At 38.5% G+C, this 25,359-nt stretch overlaps 1 protein-coding gene across 1 annotated transcript in view; it reads right to left on the reverse strand.

The window, feature by feature from the left end:
* The window catches only part of LOC104517307 (disks large homolog 5-like), a gene marked incomplete at its 3' end in the record, with an annotated part of 35,583 nt that overhangs the window by 8,647 nt on the left and 1,577 nt on the right, over window positions 1-25,359 (reverse strand). Inside the window, exons 2-6 of the mRNA XM_010161911.1 lie at window positions 24,469-24,540; window positions 21,633-21,701; window positions 9,601-9,766; window positions 4,562-4,705; window positions 3,147-3,330 (exon numbers count right to left, since the gene is read on the reverse strand). Of these exons, the coding sequence (XP_010160213.1) occupies window positions 3,147-3,330; window positions 4,562-4,705; window positions 9,601-9,766; window positions 21,633-21,701; window positions 24,469-24,540 (635 nt within the window). The remainder of the gene's footprint in view (window positions 1-3,146; window positions 3,331-4,561; window positions 4,706-9,600; window positions 9,767-21,632; window positions 21,702-24,468; window positions 24,541-25,359) is intronic.

Raw genomic sequence — 25,359 nt, forward strand, 5'->3', positions numbered from 1 at the left:
TGAACAAATTAAATAATTTAAAACTTCAAGAGAACAAAATCCATGCTAAATATGTTAATGCACACAGGCATGTATTTTAATATTCATGTAGTATTGCATCTGAGAACTATCCACAGAGATTTGTGTTTCAAAAGATATCCATAAAATATGAACAGGAAGAGAAAACTCCATTTTAAAGCCTGACCTGAATCGTAGTTACAAATGAATTTCTATAGACAATAAGAATCTTGTTGTAAATAGCAATGTTGATGATAAATGACCAGAAACAACAACAGAAAGCCCCTAATGAGCTTCAGCAAATCTGGTCCTTCTTCTTTCTCAAAAGGCAAAAACTGTGCCTGAAATGAAGCTTTACCTCCTCCTCCTCTCCCCCCCGTCCCTTTTTTTTTTTAAGGCTATTCTTATTTTTTTCTATTTTTGTATTTTAAATTGAAATTTGGCCCTGATGGAGTGGTGGGAATAAAAAGGAATGTTCTATCTAGAGAGATGCCAGGAATTTATAATCAATGTTAACCTACAAAGGTATGACTCTAGCTATCTGAAAACAAAAATTTTTTAAAAATTTGAAGGAAAAAATGGACAGAAAACATGAAACATATAAAACATCTATAAGACATTGAAACAAAACACATGGCAACTACCCTGCATGCACAGACTGTTTCCCCATCTTCTTCTGTGTCTTATATTCAGAGTATGGGCCTGTTCCTGAACACAGAACCTGGATGACTGCAGACAAAAAGGAAAGGAAACCGCCTGCTCTTTGCCAGCTGCTCACTGCCCATACGTAGTGGAAAACAACCGTAACTGTCAGGAAACCAGTTCTCTAAGTAGGCAAGGCAAAAGACACAGAGTTCTTCAGCCTGACACTGGTGTCCTTGAACTAACCAAGATATGTAAAAGCAGAAAGTTACTGTTCATAAAAGCAGTCCTGGAATAAGGCTGCACTTCGGTGAGAGTCTCACTGGCATGGCTATTTCCACATACATCCCCATCCTCAGTGGATTCAGCAGCAGAACCCGCACAGAGTTAGACCCGTGATTAGGTAGCATGCTTCAGTGAACCATTTCAGATAGGTTAAACGTGATAAACTGTAGGCATATCTAAACACACGCTCATTTAAAACTGCTCAAAAGAGCCATTTTGCTGAAGACTACTTCACAAAGCATTTTGAGAACATGTCTCAGAATCACATATTTGAGAATCCAAACAGAAACAAACCACTTGACACTGGCAAAAGCACATATGGAATGTCTTTTTGCTGAAAATATACTAAATAATTAAAGAAGGAAAAATATACTAGAAATGGGATGAAATTCAGCACAAACTTGCTAACAGAGATCTGATGGAGGAAGCCAGAAATGCCATAAACAGGAAGCACTGTAATAAGGAAGGTCTCTCATTCAAAATCCCACTCTGAGAAAAAGTAAATAGTCCCAGCTGGACCAAGCGAGAGAGCCATGGCAACAAGAAACTTCTTATGTGAGCAGCAGAAACTTAAGCTGGTCAGCTGCTACATAGCAAATCCAGGACAATACCACAGGAAGAGTAATCCCATCCATAGTTTTTGCTCTCTGAGGCCACCAAGATACTCTTGTTTTGCTACGGCCTGACAACGAAACAACACATCAGAGGGATCCACACAGAGTTAGACTAACTCAGACGAGAAATGACACTGACAAGATAGGACCCTTGGCACACCTTCAAGACACCGTGATTCACACTGACATGCTGAGAAACGGAGTTACACAACTTTCTCACAGAGAGACACATACATCACTTTCCTTAAAGGGTCAATCATGATGTTGACACGAGACTGAATTGCTTTTTTAAAATGCTGACAATGGTACCTCAGCATCCTTCTGTTCTGCCAGGTCATTTCAAACTTGAGGACTGAACCTCAAAACATCATGTCCTGCTCTTGGAGGTTTTATATCTCTGCTTTGCAGACTGGGAAACTGAGGCACAGAGCAATTAAGTGATTTGCCCGCGTGTACACAGCAAGTCAACTCTGCCATCTTCTGAACAAAGGCCCTAAAGCATTTCACAGCAGAACTCTCAAGACAGTGTTAGAGGAAGGGAACAAAAGGCAATACAAATCCTCACTCTTCTTTGCACCAGCTCTCAAGCACCTCCTAAAGTGCTATTCAGCACAACCAGTTTGCTTTGACCTTTGCCCCTCCTACCCTAGCAAAAAATTATTTTTGTTTGCATAGGTTTTGCTTCTGAAGCCTAATGTTTGACTTGCAAGTTTGCCTGCCCTGTGAATCAGCCTACACACAGAACTGAGATATCCTCTTCCACCATTCCACATGTTACTGTAACTGTTGCTCTAACTAAATGACTTTTCCATAGGGGAACCATGGACTTGAGGTGACCAGTTGCTCCTTATGTTACTCTTGCTTGTCTTTCTTCAGGACATGTGAACAACATTGGCCTGAAAACAGCCTGTCAAACAGTTCTGAAACATACACCTCTTCCAGTCCTGAAAAGCTTGTCTTTTTTTGTTTCAAGTTCAAAAACATTAATGGACCAGTAGCTTTGTTCTAACTGAATAGTGTCTGCTAACCTAAATAACCAAACTTAGCTCAGTAATCTCCCTAACCTTTATGGTGTCATTAGAATAATTAAAAAAATAAAAGGAAAGCAGAAGGAAAGAACTAAAAACCCAACCACTCAAAAAAAACAAACCCATCTCTGCCACTCACTTTTATTGTGATTCTTTCCAAAACATGAACATTGCATGCAAGTTTAAAGCTAGGCCTGTCCCATAAAATACCCTAGGAAAAGAGTCATCCTTTTAATCACTTTGCAGCTTCAGGCTAGGTTTTTTGATGCCTCTCCACCCACTTAGAAAAATATCATGCATATACAATCTTCCTCATGTACATTTTCTTTCATCTCTGCATCAAAATTTCTTATTACTACCTAATATTCTACTGCCCTCGTTCTTTTTCCCAGCTAGACACTGAAAATCAGGTAGTATCCAAGATCTCATTTTCTCCACTAGTGCTGTAAAATTTAAGGTGGATGTTTCAAAATTGTTAAGACATAAGGAAGCAGTGCTGCACGTTCGGTTTTACTGACTTATTTACCAAAGAAATAATTCATGATCTCTTCTAGCACATACACTACAAGCTGTAGCTTACCTGCTGCTGCTGGCTGCGCAGGTCCGTTATCTCTTTCTGATCCTCATCGTGAAGCCTCTTCATTTCCTCACACGACTGCTGGAGATGATTATGTTCTCGCACCAACTGCGTGTTTTTCCTCTTCAAGGTATCCATGTCCTCCTTCAGCTGTGACTGGTCACTCAGCAGCCGACTGTGCAACGTGCTGTCACGGCACAGAAAAAACACTCTTAGAGGCCAACTTGCCTGGACAAAGTCCAGGACTAATTCATTTCCAGCATGAGTTTCTGACCAAGAAAGCAGGTCAAACTAACTCAATTTTGCTTATTTGATTATTCCAAGCACAGGAGAGCGGGGGGTGGGGATCAGAAACAGGGCCATAAATATGAAAATATATGAACGCACACAGTACTCAAACAGCATCAAAAGAGATGATGGATTTATGTCAGCCATCAACACCTTTTCATACCCATTTTAAAAGCAAGTTGGTAGACAAACAGAAATTGTTTAATCAGAGCATAAGATGGTCCTGGAGATAACAGAAATTATCCCATTAATCACCTCCACTTTCTCTTGGACCGCTTGGCTAGGCAGCAGCTAACCAAAATACAGATGAATAGCATACAAAAAGATTTTTGTTAGTTTTGTTTTAAAAGCAAACAAACAAACCACAATGTCGTGGTTTAACCTCCACTAGCAATGAACTACCACGTAGCCACTTGCTCACCCCCTCTCTCCTTCTCCAGCAGAGGAGAAGCAGCAGAGGAAAAGACAAGGAAGCCTGTGATCTGAGACAAGAATAATTTAATAACTGAATATAAATGAATATTATAGCAATGCTAGTAATACTAACAATGTTATTAATAACATGTAATTAAAATAATATAAAACATATGATACAATTGCTCACCCCCTGCTAAACGATACACAGACAGGTCCCGAGTAGCCAGAGTCAGAGAGCAGTCACAGCAAAGCTGGAGAGCCCCACGAGCGTGAGCACAACTGAGAAAGGCAACTGACCCTACTGACTCACTAACAAATGCACACACGAACAAACAAGCTAAATGATCAAGCTAACTTACGAACAAGCAAGGTAGCAAAGGAGCTATGGCCCCCCCAGCCCACTCCTGGCTTATATACTGAACATGATGTGCTATGGAACAAAATATTCCTTTGGTTAGTTTGGGTTAGCTGTCTGAAAGCTGTGTGTGTCTTCCCTGTTCTAGCCCCACCTCCAGCTTGTGATGAGAAAGTTGGGAACACAGCTGCAGTATCAGAAGCTGAGAAAGACCTTGAATTTGGTGCAAGCACTCCCCAGCACCAACTAAAAACTACCTTATCAGTACTATTCTCATGGCAAATCCAAAAACAGAACCTCTTTGTAATCTAGCAGAGACTGGTAAAATTGCACCTCATACAGCTTTACTAATACTTACTGATAAAAGTCTGCCTCTTTTGCTGCTTCTTCACACCTCTTCAGTGTCTTGGTGTGTTGATTCTGCAGAGACTGTAGGTCTGACATGGCCTTCATGCACTGAATCTTCAGTCTTTCATAATCATGATTTGGTTTTGGACTAGGCCTAGGATCGAAAAAGAATATGAAGTTGAAGATCAGCTACTCAAGAGAATGAGACATCTGGAAAATTACTGTCCAATAAATAGACAGTATCACAGAAATCTTAATACTTAGATTATATTATGCTTTAATTTAAACACTGGGCACTTCACATTAAGATGCAACCACAAATAAAAATTCACTGACTTTAACCTGTGTTAGTTTTATATTGAGATGTAACATCTAATATTGAGATAATTCCATCTAACATTAACACAGCCAAAAATATTCCTGAGTGTTCGTGTAGCTCTCTTCTGAACAGCTGTATTACCACAGAGCAGAACTGTCACTTGATACAAGAACAAGTCAATCACAGTATACTCCTGTGCTACCCTGTCAAAACTCACAAAGAAAAAGCAGAGCTACACTAAGAGTAGAGCTGAAAAGAGGCTGCCAAAGTCAAGGGGGGGCTGCATGGAGACCTGGGCTAGGGAAAACCTCATCTAGGCAGTGGCTGTATGACCCTGCCTATACCTCCTTAGGAAAATGAGTGTTAGGGCTGAGAGAACGAATGTCAATGGGACAAACACATGCATCTGTGCCGGCAGAATTTGACTAGTTTGACTGACTGATCATTGAATTTAACTGATTTGACCAGGTCATTCACCTGATTTACATATCTGATTGTGTGTTGCCCTGTTCTTTTTAACTACTTCAAATAAATGAGAAAACATATCAGAATCTACCTCTCACTTCCATAACATAACCCAAATTTTGTTCAAATAATCCAGAATATCCAACACAATATAATCTCCAATAAGCAATTTTCAGTAAATTGAACAAAGTGAAAGCCACAGTCAGTCAAAAAAATATTTTTGACTGTAATGTTTTAAGTATATCAGGAAGATTGGGAAAGAAGAAAATTCATAAAATAATCTACCTTGTCAAGCAATTGACCAACACAGAGTATGTCTAGAACGTGCAGTCACTGCACACGATACCTTTATTTATTAGAAAAATCATAAATCATGCTAAAAACCAGATTAGCAGTATTATGTCTTCTTGTTTTGAAGCACTAAGCTTCTAAGAGACTCTAAATTAAACTGTTCCTCCTCTACAGTCACAAAATTTCTGCACCATTGAATTTTCCAGTTTGAAAATGAAGCTTCTGACAGATGTCCCTGTGTCATCTCCTGGGTCTCTTGTAACTCCACAGACAATGAAAAAAAAACAAAACCACCACGACCCAAAAGAAAACAATTGCATTCTAATTTCACTCTCTTTAGCCTCATACCAGATTTGCTCTGTTGTTGCACAGAACACCCTTCCTCCCTCCCACCGCTCTCTCTCCCAAATGGCTTCACTGTAAGCGCAGCCTGAAAAACAATCAGAATTCTCTTGGCTTCACACAAAAAACAGTAACACAGGTTCTGGAACTGAAATGCAGCTGGTAATTGAATCGAAATGCGAATGGTTTCACACTGCTGCAGTGGTGAGATTTAAAAAAAAAAAAAAAAAGCCTGCCACATCTGATTCAGAGACTTTTAGGGAGCATGTGACATGCAGGAGGCTTTTTTAGCAACCCTGTTGTATTTGGGTTCCTGAGCAATAAGGCCTTCAATTGTAATTCCTCTTTTTCTCCTTTATCCAGAAAAGTGCTCCACAGGACAACAAAACCAAAAAACCTTTCTTTGACTGGCAGACTTCAGCAACAATTAAAAGCCAAATTCATATAAAGACATTAAACATTCAAGTCACATATACAGGGATGTCTTGTAGTTCGCTTTTTTTTAATTCACTGTTTAGGGGTGCCAGAAGTAGTAGTACATGACTCATACAGTGTTACAGACGTATTACCGCAATTACTGTGGTGTTATTCTTTTAAAATACTACCCTAGTTAGCATAACTAAAACTCACTTTGCAATGTTCACACCCTTGACAGAATCACTAAAACCACAAGTATTGATTTAAATTAGACTTTAGGGTGAAATTATTGAGCATAGACACCATCTGTCTACCACAGTCATTAAAATGACAGCATCTATTAAAGCACAGTTTAACTCTCAGTTGAAGCGTTAAGCTAACTCAGACCCATTAACACATGTTCATATTAAGCTTGTAATCATGAATCTATATTCATGGAATATATTTCAGTGTACGAATTTTTACTAGAGGATAACTATTAGGTCAGTCTCAAAGCTACGGTGAGAACTTGTTCTACAAGTCTAACATCAAGCACATATATTTCATATAATGCTGAAGTAACACTAGCATTACTCATAAATAATAAAAATCCTATAAACATGGATACCATGTAGGTAACTACAGAAGTTAGCCTGCCTACACAGTGAGGAAGGAACAATAATGCCACCAGTAACGTCCTGCATTCTAGCTCATATATATGAAATAAACATCAGGATAGCCAAGGCCGTATGTTCCACAGTGCTGTTCCAGAGGTTTATGCCTCAGCAAGAAAAAAAAAAAAAAAAAAAAGGATATGCACAGGAGGAATATTGGTCAGAAGTAAAAAAAATGAGTAACAAAACAGTCCATTCATATGCATGTAGTGGTTGACCCTTGCTTAAGGAAGACCAACACAGTTTCATGCTAAAATGCCTCAAAAACCAACCAACCAAAAGATTTCAATAAAGGAAAGGTGTCAGCTACTATTTTGGAAGCACTGGATCAAACATTAGCAATTTTTAAAATGCTAGTGTTGAAGCTCCAACTGTTTATCTGATATTCATATAACAACCCTCAAAACCCTTTGTATTCCAGGGGAATTACCCTGAGCGGAACTCATGGCCACAGTGAGACTGACATTTACATGTATCCGATGCTGACACAACAGGTAATGCCAGTGGCAGATCCAGCTTGGTAAGCAATACCTACCTAATAACTTTAAAATGTTCTCATTTGCTATTGCAATTCCACCCACAACAACAACAATTACAGATTATACATAAAACAGTCTCTTCTCAAAGGCAGTTTTCAGGGGCTTTATTGGTATTGCAGTTACTGAATAAGTAGTAAGCAGAGCAAATTTAAGTCTATGAATCGCACCTTGAGCACACAAAATTATTTGGTCACAATCTTTGCTTAGTCACCACAACACATGCACACATAGAGTCACTGTCAAGTGACGCAAGCACAGCATGAGCAATCCTACTCCTGTCCAGCAGGATGACACATGTTCATCTGATTCAGCACATCACAATCCACCACTGTGGCTCCTCTTCCACTGCTCTAGACTTAGTCAACACTTGCTCTGGAAAACAGCTCTTGGTTTTGCAACCGCCAGCCTTCACAGCCCGCACAGCCCAGCCTACTGTAAGCTCCAACTGTTTGGAAGCATGTCATCGTGACGTGTCAAGATTCATCTCTACACTACCTGTGTTTGGTACAGCCATGCTTAAAGCAGCATACACAGCCAGGAAAGCAAAAGCCCTTTTTGGGTCATAAAAGTAATGATCTAAATAATGATCTTTCAGCTTTCACATTTCAGCACAACTGCAACGTCTGGGCTCTGACTGATGGAAGCCTGAAGATTAGTTTTATACAAGGAAAGAATACATTACAAAATAATAATTAAAAAAAAAAAACACACCAACAAAAAAAACACCAGCAAGCTTCCAGAAACCATAGATCTGTATGTGGATGGGAGGAGTAGTCACTTTTATATAAAAGGAAAAAAATGTCAGCTAGTAATCTTCATTAATTTCCACCCCTTAAGCATTTAATTGTTTGGAAGGCAGCATCCTCCATCTAACTAACACACACTGTCCAAGCACTGCCCAAATGCAATGTTTATTTTGATGAGTGGTTCTTGAAGCTGTAAAAATTAGTATTTTCCACAATATACAATACTACACTGGCAGCTGGAGTGAATATAATGCCCAGATTCTCCAATCCAGTTCACTGGTTCAAATACAGATGGAGCTGATGAAGCAACAGATACAAACAACGAGAAATAAAACGTTCCAGTTCAGAGAAGCTATGCATCATGGCAACACCTCCCAGAAAATCTGTTCTTTGTTCTTATTTCAGATTCAGTGACAGACAATTTTTTCCAAGGTTCAAAAACTTTCTCTTACACATGCCTAGTGCAGGCAAAATGTACCTGCCAAGTGCGTCCAAAGTCACACATCTAAATATTAGCAGATCTTTAACCCTCTAAATTAAACCAACTCTGTTTCCTACCCAATAAAGCCCTTATCTACAATTAACTCATACAATCCGTGAGTCTTCCTCATAACTTATCAACCATCACATTAGAATGAGCTGCATAAGGCTGCTGGACATTAAGTGACTTCGAACACATTATTTTAATTTGGCAGCACCCATAACTTCTCAGGAGTTCCTTACTCTCAACCTGTTAATGCTACACAGCCCCTCGATCTACATATACCAGAAAGTGGATCTCCTAAAAACAGCTTCCCTCAACAGAAGTCCAAAGCCCTCTCTACTTGCAGCAGCACAAAAACAGCTTAGATGGTTTTTTTTGCCTCTCCTAATTTGTGTGATCCAGCCAAGTATTCAGAGCTATTGCCCTTTCTTCTCTCTTCCTTTCAAAACAGCAGGTGCTTCAGACACTGTCTTCTTCCTCTGCCCACAACATAACCCAGGAAGCCTAAAAAACTTGTTTGCTTTCTTCTTTCAACATATAGATGCGCCCTAGTCCCCTCATTCCCACAGCAAAATTGCTGGAGAAAGTGGGAAGAGACATTCAACAGGCAACTCTGAAACGTGAATGTGGTCACCTCTGTACACACACATCACCAGGATGCAGGTAGGTTACAAGCAACACACATACCCTGCAGCATCCTGATGCTCCTGTGCCATCTCCAGGCAACCAGGAGACAAGGCACAGATAAACAGTACTGAGGACTACATTAAAATGTTACATGTCTTATTTTTACCTGCAGTCATCAAAAGTTGATCCAGGAGATGAAAGTGCAAGTCGCTTGCGCAGCTCATCCCTCTCACGAGTTACCTGACGGAGCTGATAGAGTATCGTCTCCAGCTTCTCACTCATCTGTCTTGTGTCTATTACAGGTGGTGGAGATGACGCTTTACCAGTCGTACCTGACCAAGAGATAAAAAATTGGCAGAACTCCTCAAAAGAAAAATACAACTTTACTGAAGAAGTTAACACTGATTTAAAAAATCCTACATTTTTGGTTGCAGAACCTCGTTCAAAAATGAAACAAGTCATGGAAGTTTTCAGTGAGTTGACAAAAGAATAACTCCATTTCAGTCATACCCTATGCTAGCAGAAAGGCCCTATCTGTCTTGCAAGTTAGGTTGGTGTGAGTAGGTTCCTTGCTCATTCATGAAAATACAAGTCGCCTAAAAGTCAAGGCAATGCAAGTTGGCAGTCACAATCATAAAAATCTCAGATAATACCATATAAGACAGAAGTTATAGGTACAACATTATTTCCAATGAAGAAACATGTTCTTTCTTCTAAAACAAAGTAAATCCCACCCACATGAACTTACCCCAATGACAGCAAAGAAACTGTTACAGCACAGGGCCTCCATTCCTGTTCCTGTATTGAGCAGCACAGACATGCTATTCCACTATGTACTACTGCAAACATATATTTTTAATGCAATTCTATACTTTCACATGTCACAATTTATCAGCATAGTATGTGCAGTTAACGATTTGACTTAGGAGAAACAGGCTTCATTTTTACAGTGGTGGCTAAAATGAGTACAGTACAATCACTGCAACTGGACTACACATCAAATTTCCTCTAAGGGGCAGTCATACATTAAAGAGTTCCATGGCATCTTTGAATTCTCAGCTTTCTTAGCATCAGAGGCAAGCGATGATGCCTACTGTCTTCTCAGGCAGTTATACCAATACAAAGAGGTCTTCTTCCACCGCAGAGATAAAAGTGTGGTACATTATGTTCCACAATATGCTGACAATTACTTCAACTCTAATTTTAGTTCTGCCCATTTTAAATCCCAGACACATGAGAATAAGTTCAAAGATACACATCACAGATGTGAAAATTAGAAGCCTAAATGTATATAGATTAATATTCTCTACCCAAAAGAGAATTTCTAGAAATAGTTTGCATAATCATAGACTTGAAACAAGTTGCTGACTTATGTATTAAGCTGTTAGGATGTACTTTATTATGTCTTTTTTTTAAATGAAGAAACAAAACTTAAAATAGTAAAACAATGCACTCTGATCACTTTCTTTTCCAAAAAAGAATTTCAAACAAAGTCACTTCATCTGATCAACTGCTAATGGGTTGCAAGGATTGGTTACTTATCTGTAAACCCAGTTCAGGAAGGTATTGCAGAATGCAAAAAGTCTCTCCAGCTTTTAAGTAGAGCTCCCTGTGCTTTAAAGTTCCCACACCAAACTAACAGCAGGGTCAGGGCTATCATACATACAGCATCTAGAATAATAGGATCCTTGTTCCTGTTCTTTTAATCCAGCTATTGCATAATAATATATGCAAATGCTCTAATAGCAAACTGAAGAAATAAAAAATTGCAGGAACAGGCTGCATTCTGTAGAAAGACAAACTTCTGTCACTCAAAGGAATTCTCAGTGGAGGCTGCATTTGGGCTTTCTCCTACTACTTGGTTTCACTCTTCCATCCAGATGGAGCCCCTTCATCCAAAAGGGTGGATGTAAAATGCAGTTTTAAATTAACTGCATTTAACTTGTAAAATGCAGTTATCCTTTCTTCCTTTCTTTTTCTAAAATAAGAACATTCTATATAATTTTTAAGTCAAGACTATACAGAAACCAGTCATAATACAAATGCACTAACCCTAGGCTTGTGATATAGTGAATAAAAAGGAAAAAAACAAATGGACAGATAAAAAAAAGTCAGAGTACATATTCATTTGGAATAGCTTGGACACATGGGCAGGAAATTTCATAAACAAATGAAAAAGTTAAGGCAGACAAACTTCAGGTACTGACAGGCTGCATGGTCTTGGGTAATTCAGTGGCAATTTGTACCCCCTCTCACCTGAGCTGACACATCAGTATATGTGTAACCCAGAAAAAGTCCCCTTCTCATCCTTACAGAGAAATTCAAAAGCTTATCTGTCATCCTGATGCTCCTTATGAGCAAAACAGCTGAACAGGATACAAGGGGCACAAGAGGAAGGAGGAGGTAATCAGGAAGGCTGGTGTGCATGGAGGAAAGGGCACTGGATTAACCTCAGTCCATCCCTAGTATCAGTGTTAACCCCAACAGGAGTCCCATAGACAACACCCGCTACACAAGTCCTAAACAAGCATTCAGTGGCTGCTCTTGGGATTCTAAAACACATCAAAAGGACCTAAGAGTTATACCTCTGCTCCTCCACCTCTTCTTCCCCCACCTCGATCTTTGACAAGATTCCAGTGACAATCTTATTCAGGCGAGAAGAACATTTGTGCAAACAGTCCCAAAACTGTGCTGAGCAAGACAAGACTGCTTTAAATAATTACAGGCTAATTAGCCTTAGGAAAGAAGCTTTCTTGACTAATGCAAAGCCATTCATCCTTGTACTAGAAAAGGTTATTTTTCATCAACTTGTCACTTTTGACAAGTACATAAACAAATACTTTCATCCCAAATGCAGTGATATTGTTGTCAACACATAACACCAGCCAAGAGATGTGTGCCTTTTGAGTACTGTAAAAACACAGATGAATACAATACAGATATTACCCCTCTAATTGTTAACACAAGTCCAAAAAGTTTACCTTTGCTTGATTTACTAACAACCTTACATTTTCAGTTGTACAAAAGGTCTCATAAATGTTAAATCAGATTTGTGGATGCTAAAAAACAAAACAAAAACCCCCACACTTCAGTTAACTTTCATCAGAAAAATTCCATACTCTTCATTTCCTTTAAAAAGGCTTTTATAGCTGAATGGTAAAAGTCATTTAGTGCATCTGACATCCTGATGCTGTAGAAGTAAAGTGACCTGTGCTTCCAGCTTTATATTCTTTTTCCATCCGAGTGCGTATTTTACACAGCAGTACTTCCTTTCTGCACTTTAACCAGTCAAACTGGTCTTAAAACGTAGAAGCCTAAGGGCTAGATCTCCATTATCTGAATTATGCCACTTTTCAGTACCTCACATGCTTTCTCAGACAACCTGGATTTGTGAAAATGCATTTACAGCATATCCTGCCAAGTGCAACTCACTCATCTGCTTCGGTAAGCCTCAACTCATTTTTCACGTGAGCTGCACTTGGGTTTGGAGAAGTCACTCCCTGGCCGGCCTCCAGGCACTCAGCACTCCACCAAGCCCTGAAACAGCCTAACGGCAGCGATGCATAGCGTGGGCAACACACATTTTGCCCATAATGCAATACAAGCTTTAAGTCCTGAGTTTGCATTGGCATAATCTAAAGCAAGATTTTGCAGGGTTTCCAACATAAGTCTTATAAAAAAAAAGCCTTAAAAACAAAAGCTGGAGCAATCACATCTTACACGATTATAGTCCAAATGCTGGACTTTGGAGAAACCACATAAAGCTCCATTATTGTAGTACATAGCAAATACAACTCTTCATGATTACTCTACTAATCACTGACTGAAGAGATAGACAATACAGACACACAGAAACAACTCCTCAGTTAGCTTCAGATTTTTGGATGAGGTAGCATATTATTTGGAAAAAACCAAACCAAACCAAACCAAACCAAAACCCAAAAGAACATTTTAGAGGGAAACAGGGCTGGGAAACGTGTTAAACTGACTAAGATGTACCCTAATGCCAACAAAATATAATGCTGAGGTGGGAAAATGGATACCAATGCAAAAACAGCTACTTTCAAGACATACCATTAACATGTTTGGAACTATAATAAACTCATTACTCTGAGAAACACACTTGTATGACATGTTCAACTAATTCAATAAGGCAATCTGTCACAAGCTAACAGAATGACTGAATTTTTAAACTCATGTAATAAATTTGTGCCAATTCTTGCTTGCAAACAAACAGGAAACTATTCATTGTACAGTCAATACTTTCTTATAGAATAAAATAAAATCAACAGGGATGCTCAGACTATTATTTCTTTATGGTCTTGTAAATCATGACAGAAAATGTTAAAGATGACTTGCAGGATGTATCACAAAGCATGATCAACAGGGTTTCTCCAAGCTCAGGAAGGGGTAGGAAGTAAAGACGCCTACTGTAGGAAAATGTGTGCTAAAATATTTACTTTATTTCAATAATTTATGACGCCTAGAACAGGATTGCACTTCAGAAATTATCAGAGACATTTCTTCAGATATATCTTTTGAAGTGGTCTTGAAATAGTGAAGGGCCTAGAACAGAACTGCATGTAAGTGAAATAAAACATTAGTAAAAACAAGCAGCAGTATACTGAGGAAAGGAAACTGAAAGCAAAAAAAAAAAACAAACCACATTAACTGTGGAAACAGTTTCATCAGACAGACAGAAAACCTAATAGGTTATGAAAGCAGCGAGGATCATGTAACATGCAAGGACAAAAGAACGGGTAGCACTTCAGTATTTGTTTTAATGCAGCTAAACAAACCCTGCATCATATAAAACCAACTTTCAACCTCAGTAAGTTTAAGACTTCAGAAATAACTGAACAGTGGTTCTAGAAAGATCAATATGAAAGCAAATCTACTCTAACGTAGTATTCAAAAATAGCAAGGAGTAGGGAAAAAAAGAGCAGATATATAGATTTTAAGTGTCCTGGCAGAATTTTGCTGACCTAAAACACATCAGAGTAAATAAAATCAGTTACCGTGACTGAGGAAAACACAGTGAAGATTCTGAGTTTGAATATTCAGAATCTGTCTGATGGGAAAGCTCAAACCCTACATTTGTCAAGCTTACATCCACACACTGAAAGCATAACCTAGGCAAAAGAGTCCAATCCGAACCCAAGTGGGACAACAACTAGGGTCAACCACTGCACACCAGGCACAGGGATGAGACTCCACCAGCGCTCTTTCCTTCACATCTCCTGCAGAGGAGTTGTGAGCATTGACTCGCCATACTGTCTTATAGCCCCTAATGATAACTGCTGACACCAAAAGGGTTTCCTGAATGCACAGACTGATACAGGGCCTCAGGGAGTAGTGAAAGACACTGTGTTTCTGACATGCTATCTGAAGTGCACAAAACGGGTATTCACACACACTGTATTTCCATTTGAACCATTACAAAGCAACCAAATCTTCAAAAATTTCTCTAGAGAGCTGCCAAATGTTAAGGAGCCATTATACCAAACCAAATCCCATGAAGCAGTCAGCTCTTCGTTTGTGGTACTCAAGACCTATCTTTTCAGAAACCTTAAGAGACCAACAACTAACTGAATCTGATTCATTAGAGAATATGTTATAAACACACCCAAACAAATGCAAGGAACAACAAAAAAACCCAAAGCAAAAAAAAAAAAAAAATCACAAAACAAACCAAAACCACCAAACAAAAGCCAAGAAAACCCAATCCTCCTCCAAGACCACATGAGTATACTTCAGGGAACTTAACTTTTTTGTTGTTACTTTTTTTTTTTTTAAACTAGGACATGGCATCCATTAAGTAATTCTTGGGTACCTCTGGAGTGACAAAATTTGAGAGAACACTGTGCATAACTAAATGTCAACCCACAGCTGTCTGGAAACGGACACCATAGACATCAGTGGTAATAAAATAAAGCTATTCAAAGTGCTTAGTACCTACAAGATGGTTCTTAACAAACACGCCAAGAATTAGGTAAAGAGATGAAGGATCAATTCTAGAGGCATCTATATGATTCCTGAACAGAGTAAAATAGGTGAGTGAAGTTACTTTGTTGAAGAGAGTATTTATTGGCTAAGTTAAAAGTCTTGTTTGCAGTAAACTACAGAAGTACTCTTCAGATCAAAGGACAAGAAAATTACATTGGAAATAAATCTGTAAGATGTTTAATTCAATCACTGAGGTCAAATTATACAGGGACATTACTTCTGAACAGAATGCCTGATTGGCAGGGAGATGGAACATCGAATGCAATTACTGCAGTACAGAAAAGGATTCTGATGGGGTATACTGGTCCCAGTCCCACCACCTTTTCCTCATTCCTCTGTGGCCATTCAGCAGGTATAATATTAACACAAACTGACAAAGGAACAAGTGACAACTGTTGAGGTATCTTTACCAAACATAAATGTTGTGTTTGTGTTAGAAAAAAAGGCAAGAAATACAACAAGAGTTTCCTATAGGCTGTCAGGGGCCAAAACAAATAAATCACTTTTCCACGAGGAACAAGTGTTTATCTTTGACTGAAGAGTATCTTAAGCCACACCTGCAGCGGAACACTTCCTCCAAATAGTAAACAAAATCACTTTGTTATGTACAGCTGCAGAAAGTGTGAAGCCATAAACTGAAATCACAACATAAAAGGACAGTCGTCCTTCATGGTCAACATGAAAATGGAGAATGAAAGACTACACACTGTTGGGAAGAAATTATCATCTGCTGGGAGAGAGGTAATGTTTGCTTTGGAGTAAGTATTAAGGACCTTAGATTAAGTAATTTGAATTGCAATTAGTGAAAAACTACCTGCAAATAGCCTGTCAGGTTGATAAGTAGACAAAGAGTTAAGCAAGGAAATAGTGTCAGTTGAAGTCAGTTGGACAGCTCAGTGGTATCAGATATATGACCATCTGATGGCTGCAGAGCAGAGTCATAAAACTGCAGTGCCAATGATGGTGCTTGTTACAGACTGCTATGTAAATTACCACAGAAAAAGGTAGTACAGTGATATGGACAGTGAAAAGCAAGAAAACACCCTTATGACTAAAAAAGTGGTACCATTTGCAATGGATTGGACAGCTGGAACAATAATAGGCTGTTAAAAGTTAAAAGATGAAGGTGATAATATGCAATGTGGAATGAAGAAGATACAAGATTGACAGCTGTGATCACAACAATGCAAAGAGATCTGGCTGTGGGAAGAAGGAAATTATAGACATGGAAAGATGGAAGTCCTCTTCCATTCCAAAAACCCTCTCAAGAGGATCTCAGTATATTTTCAAAGAATAGAAGAGTATGCAATGCCTTTCTGTTCAAAGCTTATCATGATAAAGTGTAATACAGGCTATCCTCAGAGCCACAGCCTCACTCCTGCGTGCAAGCTGCTGGTTTCTTTCAAATAACATGTCTTGAACCAAAAAAAAACCCCAAAACATAATACTGTGCATGAAGGAGGGGAGGAAGAATTACATTTCTGAAGTTTTATTATGGAATTAGGATAGGTAATATAATCCTGTCAGGACACCACATTGCTCAGGTCAGTAACATGTTACTGGAGGCTGTAGCAGTATTGGGTATCAAGAGTCTCAAAACATACCTTTTAAGTCAGTTCACAGGGGCTTTTTTAGGTGATACAAGCCAGAATAAGAACGTGCCTGGCTATTGTAAAAAGGTAGACAGGAGCCTGATTTTGGAAGAAAAGAGCAAGGACGGTAAAAAAAATTAAAAAAGACAGAAATTGGAAGTACAGCAGATAATCAACAGATGCACAGACACTGTGTTACTACTTCCCACAGCAAAAAAATTTAATGATTTTAGGCTGAAGTATTGTATAAGTAGGGTGATGTTTGGCTGTTATTATACATCTAAATATAATCTTTCAAAACACAGGCCTTCCATCTTTCGTTACATGTCCAGAACATTACCTGCTGGGATGCATCTGGTCCCAACCCCGTTCAAGCAGGGCCACCTAGAGCCAATTCAGTGTTTGGTGAGCATTTATCTTCGAAATTATAAATGTCAAAAGCCTGAGTGCACTATACAAACGTGCCTTTTTTTTTAAAAAAAAAAAAAAGGGTGTCTTTACTCTGTGTTCTTTTCCTCTCCATTATCATGACCAGTCAAGTGGGAGACTAGCCAGTGACTGTCACATATTGCTCTGTTACTGGTTTCTATCCAATTCCTAAGTGACACTGTTGTTCCGTGCCTGGCACGCCAGGCACTGGATCTCCATAAATAATTATTCTGATGTCAGAAATGCAGGATTGTAGCTTCATTCAGAAAGTCTGCCAGGCACAGGGAGTGGGCGGATGAAGGATGCTTTTATTTACACACAAAAATCTTTGTGATTAGCCAAGAGCAAAGAGAAAGGAAATACAGAGGGAATATGACAATTTAATGAGGGTTTGTTCCTCTGGGGGGAAGAAGGTGGGGCTGAAGCACAATGGTGGGATGCAGGGATTACAGCAGTTCGTCTCATACCTCTTACGGAAATTAACAATGAATATTTGCCCTCAGTTCCATCAAAACTACCTATTTTATATGCACAGCATGAACTTTGTTAATACACAGGAAAGGAAAGGAAGGAAGCACACAAGAGAAAAGAAACTTGTCAAGTAAACCAATTCTGAATGGTGAGGAAAATACACAACAACAACATGTAAAGATCAATGATTAGTCACTCTACTTCTATTTAGATACAGATGCAAAAGAAATAAGGTAGATAGATCTATGGTCAAGGCAGATAAACCTAGGAAGAGGAGTTCCTTCTCCAAAGCTGCTACGCTGCTGCTACACCGGTGGGAAAACTGGCTTCCGCTCAACTGCTTACACTACCACATGCACATGAGGCTTGAAGTTCATTCTTGCTGCACCCCTCACGCCCTGCAAGCCCACCTAGTCAGGGAAAAAAGAAAAAACCGCTTGGATGACAACAGAGTACTCAATACAGACTAGCCTTAAACTCTTCTCTTAGCCACATTAAACATAGAATCATAGAATGGTTAGGGTTGGAAGGGACCTTAAAGATCACCTAGTTCCAACCCCCCTGCCATGGGCAGGGACACCTTGCACATCACCTGCTTTCCTCTTTTATTAAAACTATGACATTACTGAAGGCTGAGAGAACCCCAGCGTATCCAATTGTTCCCTGCACAGGAACTGCTCTAAGAGTACATCTGTGCTGCTGCTCTCTGTACTTGGTGTCCTCTTTCAACGGGAGAATGAGAACTGCAAATATGCCCAACACTCAGACACACAAACAGTGATAAGATTATGTTTTCTCATCTTTCTCTCTTCCTTTCCAAATCCTAACAACTTCAAATTTATTTGACTGACACTGAACTCGTATTTTCTTTGAGCCATATTTTAAGAACAGTTGTCTTAGCACTGTTCAAGCTTAGTTCTTGGATCAAGGTCTTTTTCTAGAAAACAAGACCACTGTTACATACATTAGCTTCATAAATAAACTGTGAAACCCAGGATAGCTGTAAAACATACAGAATCATCTCAATTTCACAACATCCTGGCTTACTTGGAAGTATTTCAGAAAAAGATCATTTAATTAAGCATGCTGGCAGCAGAAACCACCTCCAACAATAGCTAGGGTGATTAAGGTTGGGAAGAAAAGATGAAGCACATGGACATACCCTTCTCTAGTTACTTTTATGGAGTCCAAAGACTACAAATGAAAGATTGTATTATCTCTCCTAATTAGAAGATGCTGTGCTTAGACTCTGCTTCCTTATGTGGGTTTAATTATTGGGCCCAATACCTTTCTCAGCTCTTCTGAAAGATCAAATGTGTAAATACATTTGTGAGCTGCTTGACAAACACAAGCAAAGAAAGCAAGGCAATGAAAATTTATTAAATATTAACGAAAACAAGTGTTTTTAACTCAGGAATAACAATATAGATCCCTTTTCTGCCCCATAAGGAAAGCCTATGTGAGTGGGGAAATTAAAATATTCCTTTAAATATATGTGTGTGTACACAGAACTATCAAGGTCAAACAGAACATACTCCAAAGGTTGCATTGTCTCCAAACCAGGAGGTATTTACCTTGTTTTCACTGATGCATTCATTTCACAGAACTATCCTTGTGAAAATGTATTACAGTAAGATGGGAATGGGGGGAGGACGGGATGCATGTGAAATTCCTGAAATGCTATAGCAACTCAGTATTTGTTGGGATTCCATTCAAAGAAGTCATATGAAGCCTCAAGAGAGCCGGCATGGAAACAGTTTCAGTTATGATGGTAAATCAGTCAGTATTAAAATAATCTGACTGCAGCTTTGAAGTGACTCGCAGGCATGTCCATTAGGATATGTTAGTCATTAAGCAAAAAAATTTTGCTATTGATTATATTAAAAATATTATCTCTTGCAGAACAAGAGGTACAAAAAACATGATACTCATGAATAACAAGTCTATAACCAGACTACAAAACAAATATGCCAGCTTCAAACAAAGAATTCCCCCGTCTGCTAATGTACTAAATATTAAACACCTAACTTGCTTTAATAATTTGAATCAAACAAAACTATGGAGAATACAGGATCACAGGTTTTGTTTAACAGCAGGCCATTCGATTTTTAGTTTATTACTAAACCAGTGCACACACCAAAGTCACAAAACACTTCTAAGGACAACTCTTTGGGTAAAATACACAGATCAGGATTCAGTATGAACTTCAATATTTGAAAACATGAACAAAAGATAGTTCAGAAAGAATTCCATTCTCTGAGATGGGAATAACGTATGTCTCGGAAGTAACATGCCAAATTCTAAGTGTTCAGAAACAGGAATGTCGTCAGGTACTATACCATAGAGCATAAACAAAATAGAAAATAGAAGCCAGCTATCTGTAGCTTGCAATTGGTCACAGTTGCCTTCATGATGGTAAACACTAGCTGTTACCTACCTACCTACTTCCAAAATTATAAAAGGTCAGGTACAAAGAATTAAGTATTTGCATTTACAGACTTACAAAAATTGGAAAAAAAAGGTTTAAGTGTACCTTTCTTTTTCGAAACCAGGAACATGGGACTAGAAAGCACCACCTGCATCTTCTATCTCAGGCATCACTTCATCCAATTATTCAGCAGACTTACTGGATTTCACCTTAGAACAACTTCCTTCTTTGGAAGGCTCCTTTTTTTGAACCTGATTGTCCTAAAAACTTGCAAATTTTCTTCTTCCTATTTCCAGCCCCAATTCATTCATAGCAAATTAAATCATAACCTTTCTTCAGGTAATAGCATAAAGTGTGATTTTGATTAAAATCAAACTAACATGTCAGAGCTTCCCATATTTTCAGCAAATAGTTCAGTCAACCCTAAAATCTTGTTCCTGCACGCTGGAGTTAAAAGTTCAACTTAATGACTGAAACAGATGTCTATCCACATCCTTAAACAGACAACTGGCTTGCCTGATGCTGCCAGGGAAATCTATAGAAGCCTGACACACCATTGGAACTTTAAATATGCAAGAGCCTACATTTTCTATCCAAGACAAGTGATTTCTACATAGATTTCACAATAAAAGCATTCATGTAAGTAGAGGAAAATTGACAGCTAATACACCTATTCCAAGATCATCTTGTTAGAAGGCTTTTGTCACATTTCTTTCTTCCTTTTTTTCTTCTGCTTGTTTTTTTCATTAGAATCACAGAATCATTAGAACCACAGAATATGAAACAATTCAGCGCATCCAGGAAAAAAAGGGTTAAGGCCTGCAGCCTCTTCTAACAGTTTAGAAGGCTATAACCTTGGCTACTAATATTTTTAATTTATATTTTTTTGACTCTGACTACAATTTCCACATCTAGATAAATACACACATACACATACATGCATGCCTATATGTATTTTTATATGCAGAGACTTGTGTAAGCCGAACGCTGTCGTTTTTACATCATTTCACTAAATAATTCAATGCACAGTTACATCATTCAATATCTCCAACTGTAACATTTTATCAGCAGCAACTGCATACAGCCATGAACGGGCTTAACTCACATTAAATGAATATACTTTTTCCTGGTAAAGATGCACATTTACATCTTAGAGCTTGTGGTTTTTATGACCAGAATCACTCTATGCTTCCCAAAGGGAACCTTAAAAACCCGTTCTCCCAGCTCCCAAAGGACACGCTTATCAAGCTGTTAGATTAATACTTTACTCACCAATGCTACTCAGAGAACTGCTGCTTTCAGAATCAGAAGGCATTATGGACAGCACACTGTAAGTAGACCCTAAAATTAGAAAAATAAAGACATTATCACTTTTTATTCTTCTCCCCAAACGGAGCTAATCATTCATTTTCCTGACACTCTACATGCCAAACACTAAATTAGAGAGAACACACATCACTAATGCATATAAATCTGACAGGAAAAGTGAATTTGTAAATGAACTTTGCACTGTGTACTGAGTAGGAAATCATTTTGGATGAAGTGGTAAAAATGAGTTCAGCAACAATGGTTATTTCAAATAGAGTTTCATCTCTGCATCATGAAGATTACGAGTGATGCCTGTGATAAGTCAGAATCCGTTTTGGTTTCTTAACTTTTTGCATGTACCAGTTCCTATTTCACTGTATATCTTATCCTCAAACTTCCTTCAGACTTAAAAATTTAGTTTCACTGGTAAATAAATTTTGCTTGCATCCATTTGCAGCTTTCAGAACCTGACATTAAAAGCAAGGACCTACAAAGCTATCTGCTGTTACTGATGGTAGCAACAGCAATTTTTTTCACTTAACAATAGATCAATAGAGAGAAGCACCTTCTATTGCAGTTATTTTAGAAGGATTTTACTTACCAGACAAACTAGAAAAACAGGTCCTACTTCAAAACCTTACAAACTAAAGAGTTCCACCATCCCTCACAAACAGGACAAACATGCTGCAGTAAAGACAGGGAGTGATTACGTGCAAAAGCGATTTGAAATCTGGTCCATTTTCAGTACTAGCCAACAAGCGAGACTTGTCTTCACAACAGTCAAGCTCAAAGACAGTTTCAATACTTTCAAGTGCTGCCTTTCCTATAATCCTTCTTATCTTACAATATTTGTTTCTTCCAGTCACTTTGAAATTAAGAAAGGCTGAGAAGCAGCATGAGATTAAACGCATGGATCTACCTTTGAAATACAATAAAGAAAGGACAGACTGGAAAATAAAGAAAGAAATGCTAGTTTTTGCTCATCTGCTCTGTTTCTTATTAGGAAAAGACACAACATCTGTAACTACCATGGTGTTAGATCACGGAAAGGCAAGATGTAATAAGTTTGCTAACAACACAAGCAACAACAGCAAAGGGAATTTAAAGAAAGCAAACACTTAGTGCCTACTCAACATGACACTGACCCCTGCTTCAATGGCGTGTGTTTATTGCTTATGACAAAAAATGAGGCTTCTATACATGTTACAAGGGAGTGATACAAGGGAGTGATGTCTAGGCAAAAGCAAACTTAAGAAGAATGTAAGTAAACTCCCTCCAGGCTAATCCTCCAGTTTTATAACTACAGAAAATGAACCAAATCTTGCACTAGACTGTTTAAACTGACAAATCCCTGTGAAAACCGATTAAAAGTATGTTGATTACAAATAATTCCAGCTGATTGTACGGAAGGGTTTTGTTTTGTTCTGTTTTCTAAATAAAACACATGACAAGCATGTCACTGACACACTGGCTTCATGGAAAAAAAAAAAATCTATATGCTGCATATTTTTGCTTCCATTTCATACATTTTCACATACCAATTTAAGATGTGCTACTCTTTCATTAAAGGTTAATTAAAACAAAATTATTTCTGCATTAATTCAAATCAACCTTTTTGCACATTCTGAACTCCTATGACTTGCAGTATTTCTTGTAGTCTGGATTATAAAGATGAGAATCATAAAGGAAGCTGCAAAGAGCAGATCAATATATTAAACAACGTAGGACATCTTTATGACAGACAATGCGTATCCAGATTGTATCAAAACTGCATGGGATCCAAGCATAATACAACCTTGCACCAAGAAATGACATTTCACTATACTTGGCAATTTAAGGCAAAATTGCTCATTTGCTCTAAAATATTACACAGGAGTCCCATACCTAAACAAACTTTACTGATTATTAGCTGCTTTAGCTTCTCTTTATAACTACAGAAATTAAAGACTCAAAATCTCATCAATTTAACTGATCTTGCTTTTATTTATCTTCAAGAGGCACGGATCCTCTTTGTTGTCTTTTCCTGCATTGAAAGTCTGACCCAGGGCTTAAAATTAGTTAAATTCTGCTCTGTGGAACAGATAGAAAAGTTGTGTGAAGCTGATTTCATCAATGGAGACATATGACTCTCCCTAGCGATGTTCTTAAAACATAAGCTCAGATTTGTAAATGCAAGATCCAGTACGATTGCCATGTTATTAGAAGAAAACGTACAATTGCGAAGAGGGGAAGAATCACCTCATTCATAATTCCTCACTTCTAACAAAGAAAAAACAACCAACCAACCAACCAAAACTGGTAGCATTTGCTTGGCTTCCAAGGCTGTTAGTGTGTGTGGGTGGGTTTGGTTTGCTTTTAAACTACACAGGATACAAGACATTTCCGTAACACTTGCCACCTTGATCATCTGAAGCAGTAGTAGCAAGCATCAGAAACGATAACCACAGAACTCCACATAGCTTTGATAATACTAAAATTCACATTTAGGTACTGTACTGGCACCCATCCCTATATTCAATTCAGGCTAAAGTAACATCACGCAGGATGTCTTCTGCTTGATCGAACTAGCAATACCTCGGTAGTACCTCAAAGAGCTCCAAGACAGCATTTCCCCACTCTGCAGGATGCCTCCTCACATAAATGGAAGTGCTCAGAATCACCCCAACAGGAATTCAGACACAGACAAAAAGGCAAGCCAAAGGCACAACCTGGTTTCTATAACCAAAGGCACTAGAACACCCTTGTTCATCCACGAGATACACAGCCAAGGTATTTTAAGACATCTGTTGCAAAACCTTACCCCATGTCCTTGCTAAGCGATTTCCACTTTTTATCAAATTCTTAATACTTTCTGACCGTTCATCTTGTCCAACTGCACCAAAAAAGATCAGAACACAAACCCCCAACAAGAAGCCATGACTACTTTTTCAGGTTAATGTTCAAAGTGCTTCACACCCAGGGGCTCACTCACCATACTTCTTCAAATATTTGTCTTTCGCATTTTTCCGCTAGTATTCACCTCGCATGCCAAAGTCCCCCAATACAAAAACTTGCTAAATTTGACTTCAATTCACTGACTCATAGCAGTTGCCAACATACTCATTAAGTTCAAAATTACAACTTGAAATGACAGGATTCTGCGAAACACAGGAGATAGTACCCATACTTAATGAAACGTAAAAAAAAGTGACCTGCCTTTTACAGATACACATATATACAGAGAGGAAAAAGAGCACCAGCATTATGAGTCTGCATGGTAAGCTCGCTTGTGGGGCATTTCCTCTTTGCTCATCCAGATTTCAGCTTTGGATCTGTTCCTGGCTGTATTAAAAATCTTTGACAGAACAGAGGGATTTAGAAACTGCTACTGTATATACTTGAGAATCTTAAGGATCCTATTTCCTTCTATTTTCAACAACTACAGCAAGTCAAAGTTCCTTAAGTTATTACTGTCTGTATTAGTCAGATGATAGGAAAGCCACTTAAAAACTCACAAATTCAGGAAAGGAACTAGTTGCTTAACTACAGAGTCTACCTCCTGGGACAGCAGAGGAACTGGATTCTAGTTTGCCTCCAGCTTCCACACAATGTCCACAGAGAAACAGCGATAGATATTTTCCTTGTTAAGAAAGGCAGGTTAACAGCAGGTGAGGGAGGAAGAGTCACATGCCGTAAGAAGACACCAACTGCT

This window comes from Eurypyga helias, unplaced genomic scaffold (assembly GCF_000690775.1).
Source record: "Eurypyga helias isolate BGI_N326 unplaced genomic scaffold, ASM69077v1 scaffold9682, whole genome shotgun sequence".
Lineage (NCBI taxonomy): Eukaryota > Metazoa > Chordata > Aves > Eurypygiformes > Eurypygidae > Eurypyga > Eurypyga helias.